Source organism: Danio rerio, chromosome 7 (genome assembly GCF_049306965.1).
Source record: "Danio rerio strain Tuebingen ecotype United States chromosome 7, GRCz12tu, whole genome shotgun sequence".
Lineage (NCBI taxonomy): Eukaryota > Metazoa > Chordata > Actinopteri > Cypriniformes > Danionidae > Danio > Danio rerio.
The window spans coordinates 48,521,728-48,544,291 of NC_133182.1; the positions used below are offsets into that span (position 1 = coordinate 48,521,728).

The window sequence follows — 22,564 nt, forward strand, 5'->3', positions numbered from 1 at the left end:
ACCGTTAGCATCAGGATATTTGCGCATGTAGGAGTGTGTAGGCATTGTTAAATGTATGTGCATAGTTGTTCTTAACCTTATGACCCATTTCCACTGAGTGATATGGTACGGTATGGTTTGGTGTGCATTTATGGCCGTTTCAACTGTCAAAAGGTACCTAAAAGCGAACTGTACCATACAACTTTTTGGGTACCCTTCGCAAAGGGTACCTAGCACGACAAAAGGGTACCAAAAGGCAATGCAAGACGTGTAGCTGAAAGCTATTGGTTTACAGAGAAATGACACTAGCGCATAGCCAGGACAAAGGCACCGGCATTTTTAAATACACAACCAACACATTACACCGTAATAGTATATACATATAATAACAAGCAATGGTCGACCCAAGCTCAAACAAACCTTGTCGTTGTCTTGATGAACAGCCATAGTCAAGATGGACCAAATCTGGCTTGTCCTGTTTTCATTTTGCGAGGCCATCTAAAAGTGCGAGCGGATTCACTTTCTTTAAAGAGCTCGTGATCACATCTATATTTAAAATCGCAAATTTCTTGAGCTGATGATAATAACGTGGCCATGATTATTGAAGGGATTCTGACCTCCGATCCATGCAGAGTGAAGGAGGGAAGCGCAAAAAAACAAAGGAGGAGCCGGAAAAAACAAAGGAGCAAATGATTCTTTCAGCAAACTAAACAATGAACAAACTGCCATGTTTAACCATTATCATCACCTTTTGGACTATTATGAACTCGGAATGATAGAATTACTTTCTAAACAAGAGGATACATGCGCTGGTGAAGATTAAATATACAGATGAGAGGTTTGCACTGACTGTGGGCTATATGTTGTGTGTAGTTTTTGAAGCCAATAAGGCCTAAATGTATGCTTTGTGTAGTTTTTCTGAAATTGGTAACATATCAGGGACTATAAGGAGCTGTATGTGTTCATATATGTTTTATTCACTTATTTATTTTATATAATTGCAGATGTTACAGTAGAATGTAAAGCCTTATCATAGATCTGCAGTTATAATTATGTTGATAGAAAGGTTAGTAATGAACATTTTTATTCACAAGTATTGATGTGCATAAAGCATCTGTTTTGTGAGAAGTGCTTCTTATATGATATGTGAACGACCCGTACAGCTTTACTGTAGTCATTTCCTCAAGCGAGAATGACGTCGACTGAAACTTTGTCATACACCACGCCCTACCCATTGATACCCTTTTGGCAGTGGCAGCGCAAGCCTGACAAAGGTGACCCGTACCGACCTGTACCATACAGTACTGTACCCCTCAGTGGAAACAGGCCATTAATAACCCCAAGTTCGGTGGCTCATCAGGCTGGGAGATAGAAGAGAAAATGGCTTTCTTACACTTCAATTTCACGCACATTTTCTTTGCGACTAATGAGCACCTTAAATATGGCGCCAGACTTCAGGAATGCCTGTGAAGGCTGACATTTTCACACACAGCAGCACCTTGTCACCACACATGATGTCCCCTCTACCTGGCTCCTGACGTCTTTGAGTGTGTGCGTGCGCATGCTGAATGCTCTCTGACAGATCTGACGAGGAACATATTCAGTAACTAAACAGGGTAAACCATTTTTTTTTTTTTTTTGGAAAGTGTCCCACCTATTATGAGATATTTCTTATATGTGGCCCTCACAAACGTTGTTTCTTTCTCTCTCTCTCTATTGCATATACACAAGCAAGGAATCAGCACATACAGTATGTCATTTTCATTTTGTTTGAGTGCAGTCTATGTATGCTAAAGCATAATTTTGCAGTCACAAACTCTAAATGCGATTCTGTTGTCATCCTGGATGAGTCCCAAGCAAATTTGTCCCTGCAAAATAGGAACCTGAGCTAATTACAACAGTGAAAACTGTGAAAAAGAGACAGTTAATGCCAGAGCAATTATCTGCTACATTCCTTTGTAGAGAGGGAAAGGCGCACCGCTCTTCACACCGCCTGATGCTTCCCTAGTTAAACCATATTAGGAGACGTTGTGAGTTGATGTGTCACCAGGCAGGGAATTAGATGAGAGGAGTGATGGGATAGATCTGCCAAAAACATATGACACCACTAAAGTCTGCCGCATCAGAGATAAACACTTAATGTTTGTGAGACCAGCAGCAGAGGTCTATGCTAATGTATAAACACACACGCACGCATGCACCCAAGCCACCTGGCTGATTTTAATTTGCCTGTCAGAGGTCCGGTGGTCTACCCCGATCGTCACACAAATGTCTTTTTACACACTTGTCGACTGCTATTTAACTGACAGCAGTTCTCTTTAATCTGCTCATTTCTTATCCCCCGGCGCCCGACAGACTTGTGAGCCACGACACATCAAGTTATTGCAAAAAACCAAAACAATTTCAATTTAATGCTGCAGTAGAAAAAAGGTTATATGAAGTCATATAATGAGTGCTTCATTGTCAACAACAACAGAAAAAAAAGGTAACACGGCACAGAATGCATAACAGTGCCTGTGCTGTTAACATGCCAATATTTTACACATAAGATTTCCATTCACTGGCAGCTGTCAGTTACTTCAGTAAATTAACTGCCAAAACGTAGCAGAACTGTCAATTGGAGGTAAGGTAACCATGGTTACCTTTCATATCCCCTAAAATGATGAAGCTGCAGTGTGGCTTTATGGAGGAATAATTAGACAGAACAACAAAATAAAAGATACCGATCAAAAAGGCATTCTACAATATGAAACAACAACCAAGAGTGTTTATAAATAAAAAGGTTACATCGTGGAATTCCTCCTTACATTATAAAGTTTCATCTTTTTATACAACCATTTAAGTCAAATGATGGAACAAGTCTTGTACAAGTTTAACCCTTTGAGCACGAGGTGGAAATAAAACTTTAGGGTGATCTTTTTTCTTAGCATTTTCATATCTTCTGATTAAATAACATATTTATAAAACTATTGTGCAAAACACTTTCATTAATGTCTTCATATATTGTGCACCAGTAGATAGTCATACCCATCTTAAATTAAAAAATATAAAATGATGCATAATTTAGACAGAAATTAGTTTATGTTTTTTTTATGTACACATTTTTACACTGACCTGAATTCATAAAAGGCCCCTGATTTGAGCAAACTAAAAAAAAAAAAGAAAACAAAAAATAACATACTATTTTGGATTCACGTATACTTCTGCACCGCAAGCTGAAAAAGAAGTGATGTATCAGACGTATGTAGTGTTTAGTGGGTTTAAAAAATAAATAAATAAAACAAAAAACTGAATATGCCCACTCAAATACATATCAAATGTGTTATTTCCAATCTTTTGTATTTATTTCTTTATGTATTTACGTTTGGGGGTTGTAAATATAAAAGTATTTAGGCGTACTCAGAGGGTTAAATTTTTTTAGGTCAATAAAAATGGAAATAAAAAAAGAGAAAAGAGAGATAAAGAAAAGCCCAGATTTAGTTTTCAAATATTGAACTAAACCATTCATTAATGCATGCAGCTTACTGCATCTCAAGGATGCCAAAAAAATTCAATTTACACAACTTTCAAATACATACAACTTCATTTTATGCCTTTTTTATTTACCTTCATATTTTACCAGTGACCTCTTCACTGCACAGTTAGAAAATTATCATTTGCCATCATTTTCTCTGTTTTCCATTGTAAACTGAAAATGCAGAAAATGAACGTCTCTAGAGCCAAATGAATGTTCCCCAGAGGAAAATAAAACTCCAAATTATGTGCCAAAACTAAACAGTAGTTTTCTGGCATCTATGTGCAGTTAGTTCTTTGTTAATTACTTTCAGTTCTTTTTTTTTCCTTAAGAAATGTTAGTCAGAAGGCTTGAAAAAGGACAGGAGATAAAGAGATAAGAGAGTTTTTGTCCTTGGCCATCGCTAAGGTTTCTCAAGTTCACTAACATACATAAGATGGTCCTCTGGAGATTTACCATGGGTCTTACTCAGATGGAGCTTGACGGCGTGTTTGCTGGCAAAAGTCCGATTACACAGTTTACACTGATATGAGGTGCCATTTGCCTCCTCATCTGGGGAAGGGGAGGGGGAAAGTGAGTGAGGACTTGGGTTCGCGATCGTATGAGCCAAAGAATGCGCTTGGGCTGAAAGCAGTTTCTCAGATAGTCCCTTGGTGTGGCGAGAGATCTGGCTAACAAGATGTTCTCCAGACAACTTAGCCAGGTCCCTGAGCCGAAAGCCCAAATGTGACTCAAGATGGCTGACGTAGGTAGAGGGGGAACGAATCTGTGATGCACAGTCACTGCAGAAGAAGACAGGGTGGCCAGAGTCTAGATTTTTCAAGAATTTTGTGCCACCTGTCCGCCTCAGCTGGTATTTGACATTTGCTAGCCAGTGGCTAATGGTCGTCATTGAGAGTCCAGTAAAGCGCGAAATATGCATGCGCTCCTGTGGACTGAGGTCTGACATAATGTACTTGCCGTCCCCTGTTTGCCGCAAACTGGAGGCAAATTGTGCCTGCAGAATGAGCAAATGCTGAGGATTCCAATTGGACTGTCTGCCTTTTCGTTTCTGAGCAGGAGAGATCTCCTCTGATTCCTCAGGTGTAGATCCATCTATGTCTGATCGCTCTGACAGACTTGTTGGAGTGGAGGACTTAGATGCATGGTTTTCTGTGAGGTTACGTAGCATGTCGGAGATGTCAGACAGGGCATTTTCACGCAAAGGTGAGTTAGACATGAAGGAAGCCACAGCGGATGAGGCTTTGGCCATGGTGATGGTTGATGACGGTGAAATTGAAGTGGGTGTGGAGGTGGAGGAGGACAGGGCAGCAGATCCTAAAGAGTTGCTCTTATCGCTCTTGCCTTTGGTCAGATCAATAGGCTGGTCATTGTTGATGTGGTAGAAGTAGCGGTCTAGATGGTCATTCGTCTTTTTGGTCTGAGATGGAGTGGAGGCAGCCACTGCTGCCTTCTCTGCCAGGCTGTTGCTCATCTTAAAAAGCATGCTCATGGGGTCAAGGGATGGCAGGGCAGGCTTGGCAGCTTTGCCAAGGTGAACATTCATGACAGACTGAAGCGCACTTAAAGGGTTGACAAATGGCTGCTCTGGAGGATGATCGGTTATAATAGCAGTGCTGCTACATAAGGTGGACACTGGGGTTTTGACAACATGGTCAGTACCATTCTCCAGAGACTCTTTTGTAAGAGCATCCCCATTTGATTCTTTGTGAGTGATTCCGCCCCCATTAGTCTCAGGGGTTTTGGCTCCTCTTCTTTCCTTAGGGGACTCCCCTCTGGCAGATTCCCCTGCATCACTACTGCACGGAGAGGGTGTGGTCCGTCTCAGAGGGGAAGACCTTGCTCCAGGATCCCTCATTTTCTCCTCTACTTTGGCCACTTTTTCTGTGACTTTTTTGACCAGCTCCTCCATGGCATGAAAGTTGTTTTTGGGAAAAGGGGATGTTTGGCAACTAGGTGGTGAAATTAGAGGTTGGCTTTTGGTAGGAGACAGGAGCTCTTCTCCAGAAAACATATACTTCAGAGGAGAACTTTTCCCTGAGTTGCGCAGGGAGAGTTTCATAATGTTTGGAAGCTGGTAGGCAGCGTGGATACTGGGATAGCCTCCCCAGCTGGGTGTGCCATTCTGTGCTTTGTTGATGGCAGATGTTACTGTATTCTCAAGAGACTTCAAAATGTCAAACCCCCCCTTAGGGCTTTCTTCAAGATCTTCCTCTGTCAAATATGGATACTTGGATGAAACTTCAAACTTCTCATCAGTTTCGCTTTCTGCTGCTTTCTTGTCTTTGTTATTATTTGTTTCTCTTGTACACTCCACTTCCTTCTCCTCCTTTTTAATCTCCATGGGCATGATGGCAGGAGAGATACTAGGGGGAGGAGGTGCAGGAGGTGGTGGGGAAAATGCAGTGGCAGCAAGTGGCACTGACTGTACCTTGTCTTCATTAGTAAGTATGGGGTTAGGAGCTGTTGTGGACATTGACTCCATGATTGGTTTGCCTTTCTTGATGGCAGAGTTAGTGACTTTGATGAAGTGTCCTGTGACCATCATATGGGCGGTCAATTCCTGTAATGTGTCATGTGAGCTTCCACACTCCATGCACTTCAGGATCTGGGATTTTCGCGACTCAAACTGCCATGCATAACTAGCACCGTTCTGGTGTCCATACCGATTATTGGGTGTGATGTAAGGATTAGGGGTCTTTTGCAGAAGGTCATTGGGGTCAGATAAAGAAGGCTTGGGGGTGCCACCGTTAGAATCTGGTGAGCTGGGGAGTTCTAGCTCAATAGGGGCTCTTTTACGAGCTGAGGAGATAATCTTGGCTGCCACAGGAGTTACAGGTTCCTTAAGAGGCACTTTCTGGTAGTGTTTCGTTTTGATCATGTGAACACTGAGATCCTGTAGTGACTCAAAGGAATGTCCACAGTACATGCATTTGAGAACTTTCTGGGCATCCTCCTTTCCTTCCATCTCAAGGAGGGAACGTTTGCGAGGCTTTGACCAGCGCTTGGTACCTTCACTGTCTGTCTCATGGTTGTCATCTCTGTAGTGGCCCGTCTCATTCATGTGCACAGTGAGCTCAACTAGAGTGTCATAGGCAGCACTGCAATCTTTGCAGCGAAATTTGCTTGCCCCAGTGAAAATGGAGCCATAGAGTTTGGTGCTCTGCCGATAAAGCTGCACAGTACTGAAGAGGTTAGGCTCGGATGCTGGGTGCAGTAGTCTACTCTGGTTCTGTGAAACATTCTGCAAGGTCTTAGCCACTGCTGTCTGGTGCCAGTCGTATCCACCACTACCACAGCTACTGCTGCTGCTACTACTGCTGCTGCTACTACTGTGGCTACGTGGGGGCTTTTCTGGTGGTTGCTGAGATAAATTCAAGTTCAGCGATGACCAGTATGAGTTGGTCAAGAAGCTAGTGTAGATAGCTTTCATCTGTTCCAGGCTGTCTGGGCCTAATGGTGTGGCTTCCTCGCTGCTTGGTGTGGCTGTTGTCGTCATCATCATTGACGAAGTCGAAGAAAGAGAGGTGAGGGGCTCCTTGGCCGAGCTGTCTTCTTCATTCTTCACTGAGGCACTCTCAAAGTCTGACATGCGGTCACTGGATTCACTCAGGTGGGACTCGCTGTCCATCTCATGGCTGGAGAAATCAGCTGGTGGAGAGTCGTGGAAGCCTGGCCTGTCTTTAAGGAGTAAGTCCTTGTCCTGGCACACATATTTCATGGCAGGTTCCTCCTCCAAAGCAGAATCCTCTCCCTCAACATCCTCGTCTAGCAAGGCAGCCTCCTTTAGCTCCTCTGGCACGTATGCTGCAGGTAGAAGAGAGATAAAAGAAAAAGCAGAAGTGTTATCACATTGTCCAATGATGAGGAATTGACACATCACATTCCTACAATGCCTAGCATTGAGGATAGACAGCTGATAGAAACGTCAGACATCAATGTGTTTTCTTCAGCAGTGAAAAACAAAACAATCAGTCTGTTTTTTTTTTACATTATAAAGTGTTGCAGTAATTTCTTCTCTGCTTTCCAATTGCATTACATTGCCACATGGAATCAAGTTCTGACTCTACCCCCTTTGTTTTGAAAAGAGAGTGTAGCAGAAAAAAAAGAAGAAGAAGAAGAAGAAAAGAAGAAGGGGTGGGGGTTGTAAAATAACGGGAAAAATCACTCTTCAAACCGAAGTTGCCACCTTATTCTTCTCAAGGGGCAACAGCTTGAAATTAAAACTAAATTTGAAATTAATGAAGCACATTCTGGAGGTGGCATTCGTTTCTGAAGTAATAAATTACTTGTATCAACCTCAGAGACAGCAGTTCCTGTCTGTCAATTAATATGTCTTACGCTTCTTCAGCAGCCCCTAATGCATTCCCAAACAGACACACTCGCCATTTAAATTAAGAAAGCATTCTCACTCATTAACCAGCAAAGGGCTGCTTTCTTGTAAATAAAAAATGATTATATGTACAATTCTGACATTAAATCCCTGCACCAAACACATTTGTGTCAATTACAAAAGATTAGAAAGTTGAAAATTACGATTCACAATTTAGCCTTGAGAGCGCAAAAGCTTATAAGAAAACACTGTAATGTCTGAAAAATAAGAAATCAAAACATATTCCTTTTAACTTCCAGTGCAAGTGATGCAGAAAGAGAAAGGCAGAAAGAGAGAAACAGAAATTCCACGCATTCCTAACTCTGTCAGTTAATCACACTTTTGACCAGGTATGTAAACAATGGAGAGAAAGGACACTCCATTGGACACACAGATTTTCTGTGAACACATTCTATCATGTCTAAATACCACAAATGTCAGACTAGTCATGCTATAACTTCAACACACAGTATATACATTTAATCCTAAATAGAATATGTCAATTTGTATACAAGGAACATTCCAGGGTATCCTCAACAAAGACTAGATAGAATTAAAATAGTATAAACTAGGCATGGGACTATAACCGTTTTTAAGGTATGGCGCGGTTTGGAATAGTCAAGGTTTCAAATTTTCTGCTATACCATTATATGGTATATGTAAGATTTTTTATTTATTTTTTTGTTTGATTTTATGACAACAGTATCTCCAGCAGAAAAGATACCCGCAGATGCCATTGTAAAAAAAAATTAAAATAAAAAATAAAAAAAGTGTTTTTGATACCAATGAATACAGCAGAAGTCAATGATTCATTTTCATTATTCAGCCTGACTGTTCCAAAACATTTGAAATGTTTCTCAAAATAAAATGTTTTGTGTTTAAAGCGGAATTATTATTATTATTATTATATTTTTTTTTACCCAGACAATAAAAAAAGAACATATTTTAGGGCAGTAACCACAATTACCGTATAATCACAATACCCTGAAACCATGATATTTTATCCAAGGTTATTATACCGTCAGAATCTTATACCAGCCCATGCCTAATATGAATTGATATCCGCCCAGTTTTAGCGAAGATAATTAATTTAGGCATTTGAGAAAATAATATGTTATAGATTAATTATGATAGCCATATTACACGAAAGCACTAAGTACTAAAACTAAACTATACAAAATTTAGTAATTACAATAATAATACAATTATTAATATGATTTTCAATCAACAAAATAAATCTATTTTGACACATCAAAAATAAACAGGACCCTTCCAGCTTAAACATAAAAATAGCTAAGCATCTAATTTTCTAAATCATGTGTATGTATGTAAACGTTAGTATAAACTGCAATTAAAAAAACAAAGTACACAAGTCTCAGAACAAAGGAAAAGACCATTCAATGGCGATGTTTTTTTTTACAGCATTATTATTAGGATCCATCTTCTCACACACATCACAGCCAGTCTGTGAAATCGAATCGCCCCCTACACAAATCACAACCAACTGTGATCGTGCAGCACACACAAACTCACATGCACACGCTCACACACAGCCATCTGTTCTGAATCAGCCAAAACGACAGCTGTTTAAGAGAACAATGCCTTCGTTCAGGAAGCAGGAGAAGCCGAGCTTTACATCAAGGCCAAATAGCAATGTAAAAACCCGGTTCCTTCGAATACATTCACTTTAAATCTGCTCTCAATGATTACAACACACACATACACACCTAGGTAAAAAGGTAGAGGTTTTAGCATGAAATTTTTAGCTCCCGCATAACCGCTGCATGTAAAATGTAAGGTCAACCTTGAACATAATTACACAAAATGATTAGCTGGTAATTAAAGTTAAAAAGGAGGGTGAGGGTGCCAATGGGCAAAAAACAAGAGCGAGAGCGAGAGAAGGAGAGTGAGAGCGTTTGCTCATCACTTCAAACCTGTCTCGCTATAACCTTGACCTGAACTTGACTGTATGTAGAGCACAGAGTGAGTATTGCCAGTGAGTAGGCGTACGCCCTACAGCAAATCTGAGGGAGAAGTGTGTACATGTTTTTCTATATACGTGTGTTTCCTTCAAAATTCAATTTCTGACAGCAAACACAGAATTAGCACTGCTTAACAACCAACAATCGGCCTTAAGCCCCAAGGTAACCTAAGAGAGGTGGAGAAAGATGAGAAGAAAACAGCGACAGGGGCTAACGAGAGAGAGACCCGGCAATCTGCCCCACACACACACACACACACACACACACACATACATCCAGTGTTGGTGCATGTTCTGGCTGTGTTCCAGGATCACTAGCCCCCAGAGTACCTAGAGCCTGTGTGTTCTGGCTGGGAACAATATTGAGATTTCATCCCTGGACCTTCAGAAGCCAGTGCTCTGGTCCAGGCCTACCCCCACCACACAGGTGCTGTTTTAATTAGAAAACAGGATGCTTGGATCCAAACGTGGTAGGGTGGGGGTAAAATGAGAATGACCTCCCAATGATTTGGCATCAGATTGGAAGAAGAGCTTGATCTAATTTACACTCGGACATCCAGGGAGACGACCAGCAGAGAAAGCGCTTTTCTAAGGCAGTGGAGAGCGTAACCTTGCAAAGTTTAGTGTACTGTCTGGGTTATTACTATAGGAGAACACCTTCCTCAAAAAATACAAAAACAATATCCTAGATTAGTGCTACACCGTAAAAAAGTGAAAACTAAATCTAATTGCTTAATTAATTAGTTTCAACTTATTATATTACGGTTTTCAACAATAAATAAGTTGGGAAAAATGATTTTTTTTTAGGTTGAAGTAATTAATTTAAGTTGATCCAATGAGGCTTTTTTAAGTGTAGGTGAAACGAATTTACATTAAATGCTAAACTAAATTTAAATTACTTATTTTAACATGCAACTGTTGACTTTGTCCATATTAGAACATGTATTGAGTTAATACAACCCAGCAGTGACTTTAAACAGTGCCGATATTTTCAACAGCTACTGATTTGGAAAATCACCAGAATCACTGAGCCACATACATCCAATTAGAAGCTTTCCAATCCACAAACCATGCACATTTACCATGGATTAACAGTATCACTAACTTTAGCCATTGTATTCTGCCAGACATGTTGATATTGACTTTGTATTATATTATGAATGCAAACATTGATTATATTCCATTATCCTTTTCATAAATCAACAGCATTTTTATATGAACTATGGTGCTTTTGTGGATTTATATTACACTGAATCATGTTAAACTAAAAAAAATACATTGCTAGGCTACTGTACTTCATGAAAAATACTAAGTCAAGCTACAGTCAAATGAGAGAGATCAATTTGTGTTCACCTATTTGGTCAATGCTTGTCATGTTTAGGATTGTCAGGACACTGGAATTTGGTACCAATCGATACTGAAAACGTCCATTTCCCGTGAACATTTGAGCGCTGTTCAGAACGTTCTTAAACATTTGCCATTGGTTCTTAACTGATTTGCCATTGTGTTCACATCCTCAACAGAAATGACTGTGATTGGCCATGAAGATCATCAATTGCCTGGACCACACCCCATTTCAATTGTCCCCCCTTTCCACCTTCTTGGCCAGTTTGTGTTTAGTTACCAAAGCCAAAATATAGGGAGCTACTTGCGTCTATCTGCTGCAATAAAAACATCATGCGATGTCTGCAGAAGTCGTTTTTGGTGGAGACAAGGAGACATTATCACTGTGTTTACACAGTGTCAGTCCCATGCAGCCATACACACGTGTTTGTTGTAGAGTTGGCGGTTCACTTCCATTACTTGATACGATTGCATACATATCAGACGTTAACAGTACCTGAGTTTGCAAGAACCCCTCTTTCAGCGAACTCAGGTAGTTCACAGATGCGCACATGAGTTTAAAATACGTTCACACTAGCTAACCATATCGAACTCTGACGTCAAACGAACACATGTGTGGACCAAAAGTGCTAGTGTGAAAGCACCCTTAAAGTCATGTCAATCAGCTGGTTTGTCAATAAGCTGATATACGAGCGATCCGCAGATGAATCGCGGCTTTAAAATGCTTCAGTGTCCCTGTATTTGTGGTTACACTCAGTAAACAGTGGTGAGTTCGATAAACTGATGACCTCCATAACCATTTTGGTTGAGCAAGTGAACACAATGGCAAATCAGCGCTGTTAATGAACGTGCGCAACAGTGCTCAAACGCACAAATTCCAGTATTGTGGCAACCCTGGTCATGTTACAATCATAGCTACAGTCACAAGTTTTCTCTAACTTTTGCTCCTGAGAAAACGATCTATAAATGAATCAAGCAAGTCAACAGTAAAAACAGAAACATTTATCAACCTTTCAGATGTACTGTCTTCTTTAGTGTGTGTTTCTTCCAATACATAGAGCGATATACAAGTAGACTAAGTTAACACCCCTCGAGCTCTTGCCATTTGTTCTTGTTTGCAGTCAGCCTCACTTCAACAGACAGCAGTAGAAGTGGGGAGCCCAGTCCAATACTTCTGGGTGTGCGGATGAGCTGGAAAGAGTGAAAGAGTAAGTAGTTGGTAATTAAAGCTGCTATATATAGCCCCTAAAGCCCACATTTATAATGGGAGGTATCTCTCTCTAATATGCCACTATCTGCAATGTGATATCATTAGGAGGAAAATGGTTTGTAGCCTTAAGCAGACAGGCTGTCTGTGTGCGGCTGGAGAATATGAGATAGCACCAATCCACTTCTCTTCTCCTCTTTCCTCTCATCCTCCGCCCTCACTCCTTTCCTCACCTCCCCTCCATCTCTCCTCGGCTATCATGACCCGCGTTAATGAAGTTAATTGAATCTGAGATCAATAATGCTTAATTATTGCAATTTGACATGCACAGACAAATTGGTGGGGAGGCCAGACGTGAACGCGTGCATGCATGTGTATGTTGGAGGATAAGTGTGTGTGTGTCCAGCACCGGGGTGGGCGAGAGGGCACGGCTTGGACAGCGGAGGCAGAGAGAGAAGGATGGACGAAGCAGACAGGCGTGCCATCGATTCCAGAGAGACGCCCCATCGACCAGGCCTACTGACTGATGGAGGCCCTTCTCCAAGGCTAGCTGGAGAGATAGAGAGAGCTCACTGAGACCATTTTCACCAGCCCAGCCCACCTTGCCCGCAAACGGCACATTGAGATGGATTTGAAGGACGGAGGAGTGTAACGGAGAGAAAACAGAAAAGATACACTTCTAATAAGAAGCCTTTACTTATGGAATCATCAGTGTTTTGTTTAGAGAGTGCATGACCGTTACTAAGTGATGGTTACCATGGCTGTAACTCCAACAAGGTTTGTTTCTCCGCATTGTCTCCGCAACCAGATGAACACCAGAGGTATTTTCATTTACAAAGACATTAAAGGCATATCCTGGGTTATTTACAACTCAAATGTTTATGGACAGCATCTGCGGAATCTGCGACTTTAATGGCGATGCTGATAGCTGCATATTTTAAATGTTTATTTGCGATGCTGAACACTTGCCTGCTAGGCTTCCGCTGCCAATGCATTACTGCGAGCACGTTCTGCGTTCATCCAAATTAATGTCTGTAGCAACTGACAGCATGCCACAGATGCAGTACGAGGACGTTAAATAATAATATTCCTAAAATATTAATCTAACGTCAATGTAAATCGTTATTAGCAAACACTTTTACTTCCATGCCTCAAAGTATATTAAGGCTCCGTTGGTTGAAGATGGTTAATGCATTAATTAACATTGCATGTAAGGCTGGGCAATATGGCAAAAATGTCATCTCAATAAATATTGAACGATAACAATATAAAGTATATTTCTAAATAAGTTGTTAGTGCTTCCAGATTTAAAAAGTGTACCCCAACAATGACTGAAGCCACAAAAATTAGAGGGTCTATTAAATGGCATAACATATTTTCAGCCGTCAAATTTTCAGTGGCCGAAAATTCGGTACATCTCTAATAGCAACACACTTTTAGATTCCCATTTGTTGCACATTTCTGCTGTGTGATTGATTCTTAGATCAATATAGAGTAAAAAATATCCAAAGCTTGTCATTGTTATTGACACAAATTTTATTGCGAATCGATATTATATCATTTATCGGCCCTAATTGCATAAGCAATTTATTTGTTGGATCTTTGTTAACATTAGAGACAAAAATACAGATGTCCCTTATTAGTTCATGCTAGGTCAGTTTCATTAATTAATATTAGTATACATTAGAGGTGTCACAAATAATAGCTTCGTCAATGCACTGTGATGCAGACACGGACAATTCGATATCAGTTTAGTATTAATCATAACCGGTTATTACATACTGATGTCATTTGTGATAGAATACCAAGTCGAAGGAGGCAAGGGTGAGTAAATAAATTACTTAAAAACTACTTAAAAGCAGATAATTCACTGCTTGTGAGCTTGTGGAGAATCTTTTAGAACACTGAAAAAGGTACAGCACACAAGTCGCTATTTCACAATCTGTAATATATTGTTTACACTCATAGATGTTTATTTATTTACATTTCATAGTTATACTCCCATCACTTCTGTGTATATACGTGTATGTATGTGTATGTTGTGTATGTTATGTTTAAGACTTCACTGTGGACGGCAAAGTAAGAATTTTATTGTACTGGGAAACATGTTTCCTTACTGTGCACATGACAATAAACAAATTGAATTGAATTTCACTACTAGGGAGAAAAAAAAAAAAAAAAAAACTGTCAAGTTCCACCTCTCTCTCTCTCTCTCTCTCTTTGTCTCACTTTGGACATTTGACCTGCTGGCATGTTTGTAAGGTAACTTTTCCTTTCCTCTCGGCTGTTAAAGCGATACTTGTGGATCCAGACATGAGCGAGTCATGAGACATCTGTAGTGTGAGTTTTCTCTACTGTGTTTATTACGGATTACCATTATGCGCATATAGACTGTAACCACGGCTGTTCTTCCTGCGTCACTCATCAGTGAACAGTGCTGACAGTTTTAGAGCCAATCGCAGCCCTTTCTGTTGGGCATGGGACAATGACCACTCATAGGAGTGTAAGAACTCGCTCGACAGCACTCAAAAAACAAGCAGGATAAAATTTACATTAGCTTATTTGCTATAAATGCTCATGTTGTCTTCTGTGATTGTATTTGCATTTTGTTTAAAATGTTTAAAAAGTGTTTCCTTACAATTAAAGGTACAGTTTATATATCTGACTGCTTGTATTAAAGGACAAAATTGTATTACAAATAATATATAAATATATTTAGAGTTTTTAAACTTTTTTCTTGTGTTGTGAAGAAAAAAAAATCTGGATGGAAAGCATCGTCAATGCACAGAGATATCGAATTTAACCGTATTAATGGCATGATAATCGTAACCAAACCAACTCATGAAATCAGTGTAGGTTCACACACCTGGCATACTTAAAGTTTTAATTATATTTTAGTAAATAATGACACTAGAATTAAACTAAGATTAATATTCATTATATAATGTCAATGTATTTTTATTGAATTGAAAGAAAGAAAGAAAGAAAGAAAGAAATGAAAATAAGAGAAAAAAATTGCTTTATAAAGCGTAACAAGACTCTTTTTGAAATAACTCGTACCATGAATCATTCTCAATAAGACCAGGAATATGCATTAAGAAATTAAATTCTAGTCCATTTTGATTATTTCATGTTCTCCTTCAGAATGAATCACACACACCGTCATATCAAAAACCTTGTAAAAAATATGTTAGGAATGAATCACAGGTACTTAAAACCTTTAAAAATACTCTCATCTTTTGTTATAATAATGTGGAAATGTGAGGTGGTGAAAGAGTGTGCGAGGGAGCGAGAGAAAGAGCAAGCTGGTGTGGATTAAAGAAAAGAAACAGGGCTGGAGGTGCATCGGCGCTGGCAGAACTGAGAGAGAGAGCTGGTAAACACAGACGCTAGCACGGCTAATCGCCCGCTCATGCCACTCAGCGGGAGAGCCCCTGACAGTGTGTGTATGTGTGTGTGTGTATGTTTACACACCCCCGCTCGCCCCCCTCCTGCATGTGCACAGCAACCGGTAACTACGCTGGAGAACAGAACTTCCCCCTGCTGCCATTGCACCTCCACTGGAGTTAACACTCCTACACGGCATCAAGATTCGACAGCCGCGAACACACACGTGAGCGCTCAGTCATACAAATGATCCTGCGTGCAACACAATAACGTACAAACAAAAAGTTGATTTATATTCAAAAGCAGGCTCGGTGCTGATGCTGCCATTTAGAAACCCCTTGCTAAGGAACCGTAGAGGGGGTCTTTAACCACTGATGAGAGCATTTAAATGCTGATTATCACTACACCCTTATAACTGTTTATTTAGTGATGTATTACTCCGACCAAATATAGTTCTGTTGAGTAAAAAAAAAAAAAAAAAAAATAGACACCTCCAATAAAAACCTTACATGTGCTTTTTGGAAGTTTTCCTTCAGATATTTGAACTATGAGGTTAAAACAGCACAGCATGGATGTTCTCTACAGTAAAAACACGCTCCACCTCTTCCAAAATGCTATTAGTCACTAATGAACACTAACGTCCACCCTGAATGTCCCCTCGAAATATGGCCAATGCTTTTATGCTGAAATTTGCCCATTTAAAGGAATAGTTCTGGGTAACACTTTAGTTAAAGTAACAATATCACTGGCTTATTAACTGCATATTATTAAACATGTTATCTTTAAATAAGCTATTAAAATCTATCAATAATTGTAAAATATGATCTTATTCTACGCGACCCCAAATCCGACCCCTAAACCGCCTTACTATTAATCTGCAGCTAATTATTAGTTTACTGAGCTTATAGTCTTAGTTAATGGTTTGTTAATAGCATGAATTGTACATTAAATGAAGTGTGACCAAATTCTGTTATTATTTATTAACCGTTTAATTATCACAAACCTGTATGAGTTTTTTTTTTTTTTTTTTTACTGTTTTATGGTTTACCGTTGAACACAAAATAAGGTATTTTGAAAAAAAAAAATGTTGGCAACTTGTACCAAGTAATTTTCACAGAACTAGTTTTGACTACTATGGAAGTAGTAGTCAAAGATTTGACTACTAGCTTTCTAACATTATTCATTTTTTTATTTTGTGTTAAACAGAAAAATCATTTGAGGGTGAGCAAGTTTTGGGGTGAACTATCCCTTTAAGAGGGTTACAAGACCCTTCAGAAATGATTATAATTATCTGATTTGCAACCAATTTAAGTTCCATTGTTGTGCATTAAAGTCGTTACTTTTTTATTGCCTGCATCAGTTAAAATGTTTTAGGGTACAAGCAAATCACCTCAATGTTCCAAGTAAAAGTTCCATCATCATTTAATCTATCAAAAGATGTTTTTAATGTACATGAAGATTAAACAACATTCTTATTCTGACCTGTACCCATAAATGTCTATAATATAAAAAGTGATCACCACTGAATATGTTGCTGGCAAATGGCTAAACCTATTATTATCTTATAAAGGCTTAAATTATATGAAATTATGTGTTTGGTATTTAAACTGCATCTACCTTAAATTGAATTTAAGTGGTATCTTATATATATATATATAATAAATATGCAATTGATTCCTGAAACATTTAGTACTCAGTTTTACTGCTACTACTATTGCTACTGATAATACTAATACTAATAATAATAATAATAATAACAATAATAATAATAATAATAATAATAATAATAATAATAATAATAACAATAATAATAATAATAATAACAATAATAATAATAAAATTGATAATAATAATAATAATAATAATAATTATTATTATTATTATTATTATTGTTATTATTATTTAAAAACGTACACACAGCATTTTATGTAGAACAGATCTGTTGTATGTCCTGCAAAAAATATTAACAAATAAAATAAAACAAAATAAAACAAAACAAAATACATTTAATTTAATTCAATTAAACCAAACATACATAGCAAGTCAAGCCAAGCTGTAACTATACCGTATCAGTTCTATTTGTGTTTTAGGATATCACACTAGAAATCAGCAATGACTGAGGGGGTTTTCTGAACGATGAGTGACTGTTCTCAAAGACAGCAGGTGTTTCCCGCACTGACAAAACATTGGATGAACTTACGGCTCACCTGTGCAAAGATCAGATAACAATGAGCTAGAGAAATAAAAAAAAAAAGAATACGTATAGTTTATTTGTCAATATGTATATAGATGTGCATTAAAATAAATCCCAATAAAATCGTCTAAAAACAAACTCAGATACGAACTCTAGTTAGTCTAGTGTGTGTTTATGTGTGTGTGGCTCTGAAGCAGCCCTCAAACAGACACCACAAACAATTATAAAGCAGGAGAAAGACAATCTCCAGCAAATGATCCACCCGCCTGCCTTTGTTATTCAGATGCGCTCCACTTGGAGAAGTCACATTCCTAAAGCACGGGGCAACCAGAGGTCAGACACATCTACACAAACACTGGGAACTCCCAAGAGGCCAAAAGAGAGCGGGAGAGAAGGAGGGGCGATTGTCTTTCAATGAGTTTACATGTGTGTCTTATTGAGAATCTCTCGCTTTTTCTCCCTGACTTGTGTTGTTTCTCTTCCTCTTTCAGTAATCCCTCCCATAACGTGTCTTTCCCTCCTTCTCTCTCTCTCTCTTACTCTCTCTCTATGTGTCCCACTCAGAATCACAGGAGTGTGTCAGTCTCCCATTAGAGAGGGTTGCTGGGTAATGGGAGAGAACAGATCTGCCTTGCTGTGATCCCCAGGGCCTCACTCGGCTTGGCTACCACATAGACACAAAACACATATTAACACCACAATATAAACATTGTAAAGGCTTTGCATAAAGACAAAATATGTATGTCTATGTGTATAGAAGAGCAACTTGTGACAAAAAAAAAAAAAGTTATAAAAATGAAAGAAACAAAATTACTTAAGCTGCACTCTAAAAATGCTTGGTCAAACTACTTATTTAAAAGGAGCTGAAACAAGACAATTCTAGAGATTTTTTGAAGACAACTTAATTGTTTTATGTTCAATCCACTTAAATTTGTTAACATAAAAATAATTGCATGGAATCCTTTTTTACAGTTGTTCTCTAAATGAGTTGGCAAATCAGATAAAAAAACAACAACATTACAGACTTTTAAAAATGTAATATTTTCAGTTTGTTATTTATTCATTTGAACGTAGTTTAGTTTAAAAAAAACAGAATTCAGAGGTAACAAAAATAGGCTTCACTGTTTAACTATTTATTTATAAAACTATTTGTTTATTAACAAAGTCTGTGAACACGATGTGAATTCACAGAGTTGTAATGCAACTAGGGCTGGACGACATGGCAAAAATGCAATCTCCATAAATATTTTCCATATTGAACGATAACGATTTATATTTCAATAAAAGTTTTGAATTCTTTCAGATTTAAAAAGAGTACCCCAACAATGTCTGAAGCCACAAAAAGTAGAGGTTCCATTAAATTGCATAACATTTTTGGTGGCCGAAAGTTCGGTTTATCTCTAATATCGACGCACTTTTAGACTCCCATTCTTGCACATTTCTGCTGTGTGATTTTACTACAGTTCGATATTATATTGTTTATCGGCCCAGCCCTACAAGGAACTCATGATTAAAGTGTTGTGTGTGTGTGTGTGTGTGTTTCAAGGCTGTTCGGTTACCAGTAAATGATACACATAAACTCCATTTCTGCAATGCTAATAGCTTGAGTTGCTTATAACCTTAATGTAGGGCGATTCAGCATCAATATCGCAATGTGTGAATCTGCAATATTCACATCTCAAGATCTGCAGTGTCAAATTGGGATTATTATAACCAGCCACCACAGTTCAGAGCATGTGATTGTAGAGTCTGCGCAAGTTTAACCCTAACATAGTCATTTTCATTTGGATGTGTTTCTGAAGATCAGTGAATGTGTGACATTTCAAGTGAATTTAAATCTAAAAGTTATACGTTTGAAGCTGTAACACAGATTAATTGTATTTGTTTATGGAATGAAGAATACACAGTGTTATTTTCAATATGACTGAATTTCTGTGATTTAATACACTGAACAAAATGATTTCTGCTTGTTGTAAACAATTTATTTGGGTTGAATTTAAACAAATTAAATTTAATAATGTTTAACTTATTTTGTTTGTTTAATTTCAGCCCAAATAAATGGTTTACAACCATTAAACAAATTTAAACACCAACTTAAACAAATTTATTACATTCAGTGAATCATCTTTGAATAATTTTTTTAGTGTATTATTAGATTCCACACAAAACCATAAAACATGACTTATTTCATTTGCATCTTTGTTGTAATTTGCTTAATTTGTCTTATTGTATGCTTATAATTTGTTTATTATATTTTATGCAGATACTGCCCTACAAAATAATCTGACCATCTAAAATTATGATTTTCAAAGAGTGTTACAAGTGTTATATATATATATATAGCACACAAAAGAATAAATAAATATTGCAATGTCAGTTTTTTCCCCGCAATATCGTTCAGCCCTATTTTAATGTGCATCTGAAAATGAAACATTGAACTTCTAGGTTTGTAATGAGATGTTATGAATCAAAAAATGAAACCAATAGCCAAGGGCCTAAGAGTGCTAACATATAGCACCATGGTGACCTGAGTTCAATTCCTGGTTCGAGGTCCTTTGCTGGCCCCTCTCTTTGCTCCCAATACTTTCCTGTCTGTAACCTTCACTGTCTTTTCCAGTTAAAGGTGAAAAAACCCAAAAACATAATAATAAAAAAAGTGAAAAGAACAATATATATATATATATATATATATATATATATATATATATATATATATATATATATATATATATATAGTAGGGTTTTATATGTTAGATAACAAGCTTTTAGAAGTTGGAGGCTAAATATTAGTTACATTTTAAAGTAAAATATTAGCTCTGACGTGAAGCTCAGCACAGTGTTATTGTGCCATGTCCCTATCATGCTAATTAAAGCACCTATGCTAAACCTTTACACCAAATCTCTAAGAAAAAAAAAAAGAAATGTCAACCTCACTTACGGACAAGTCATCCAACAAGCACCAATCGCGACCCATCACTCTCGCAAACACACAAAGACAGAAAATAGACAAGATCTCTGATTTGAAACGAAAAAAGTCACTGTGTCTCTCCCACGTACACAAGCCCTGAACTTGGCAGATACGTTAGGCAGCAAAATAATAGGCATTTTCCAACCCATAATGCAGAGTGTTAGCCGGTGGCAGTCCACTGATTTAGGTACTACGTCGAGACGTCAATCTAAAGGCCTTGGAAAGAAGAGAGAGGAGGGGGAGATGTAGATACACAGAGAGTGGGCCTGCAAAGCAAAGACGAGCTAGAGAGATAGAGGGAGCGAGAGATGCTCCTAATGGGAGACATGCAGTCATCTAGTCGCTGGCTCTCTCCATTCAGCGTGTCACTGGGTATCCATTACCTGCCACTCTCCTCTGATCTCTTTGGACAGCTCTGATCAAAAGATGTCATTTGACCTACTCGCCTGCTCGTGCCGGCCCGCCGGGGTACATAGCCTGCGAGCGCGGGGCGGAGAGGGGGGCTGCCTCGCCCGTAAATAAAACGACATCATCGCTTCAGCGTCCCGTCATGTTCTCTGGCCGATTATGATAATAGTGGATCTGTCAGCACATAAACGGACAGGGCAGCCGTGGCGCTAATGCGCAGGATATAGCCTCTCTGCCTCCGCCGCCTTAGTTCCTGCTCGGCTCTTTATTGGGTCGACTTTTTTTTCCTCATTGGATGGCACCTGAGAAGCAAGGCCTGCTTGTTGAGGATGTCAGGGTTAATCTGTTAGCATCGAGCCGGGCCGCGGAAGCAAACAGAAAGAGATTTGCCTTATTCTGATTTGGAGGCAGACGGGGCAGAGGGTGTAGATGAGCCGGGAGGGGACTGATTGGCTATGATATTGCTCGTGCTGCGTTCGAGAGGTCCACGCTTGGGCTTCGGGGCAGACGTGAAAACAGACACATAATCTAAACAAAACCAGACGTAGAAACAACACGGCGGCGCACAGACACATCATAGATGATGAAGAAAATTACACAACGACACATGAGGAGAAGCGCACGCACACACATACCCGCACGCACATTCACTCAGGCTCGGTGGAGGCAAGACGGTAAAAGGCAGGCGAACGTGCAGGGTTTTAGAGGCGAGAAAAACGGCGCACAATAAAGCGAGAAAACAACACTGCTCGGAGGCAATTTAGACTGCAAAACACAAACCATTAAGTTTGTGCATTATCTTTTAATTTAATCTGGAATGATTTATAATCCATCACGCAAGGCTTCAACCATATCCAATTATTCTCTGTGCCTTGATTGACAACAAAGGTGATTTATTAAGCTAATAAAAAGTGATGTGCACCCAGCACCCCCTCCCCGTTCCCCCCTCGACACTAAACCCGCCCACCCCTCTGTGAAAATAGCCAGTGAGAGACACTCTGCTTACAACCCTGTAGCCACTCACTGCCGCCCTTGGCCAAGGGGCTGGGGTCATGCTTGGCATTCTGGAGGTGTAGTTAGAAAGCAGATCTGAGAGCAGAACTTCAAAATCAAACAAAGCATGAATGTAAAATTAGACACTATAATTAGTATTATTATTGTTAGTGGTGATAATTTTGCTGATGTTGTTATTAGTAGTAGTAGTACACAC

The 22,564-nt window shown here is 38.9% G+C and overlaps 1 protein-coding gene across 3 annotated transcripts in view; it reads right to left on the bottom strand.

Annotated features, from left to right (window-relative positions):
* Positions 1-2,358: 2,358 nt before the first annotated feature.
* tshz3b (teashirt zinc finger homeobox 3b) overlaps positions 2,359-22,564 on the bottom strand; it is a 55,558-nt gene continuing 35,352 nt past the window's right edge. For 2 of the 3 annotated variants that reach the window (XM_005166456.6, XM_021477568.3), the window contains exon 3: positions 2,359-7,300. In XM_005166456.6, coding sequence (XP_005166513.2) covers positions 3,897-7,300 — 3,404 coding nt within the window. In that variant the 3' untranslated portion in view covers positions 2,359-3,896. 3 annotated transcript variants of the gene reach the window in all.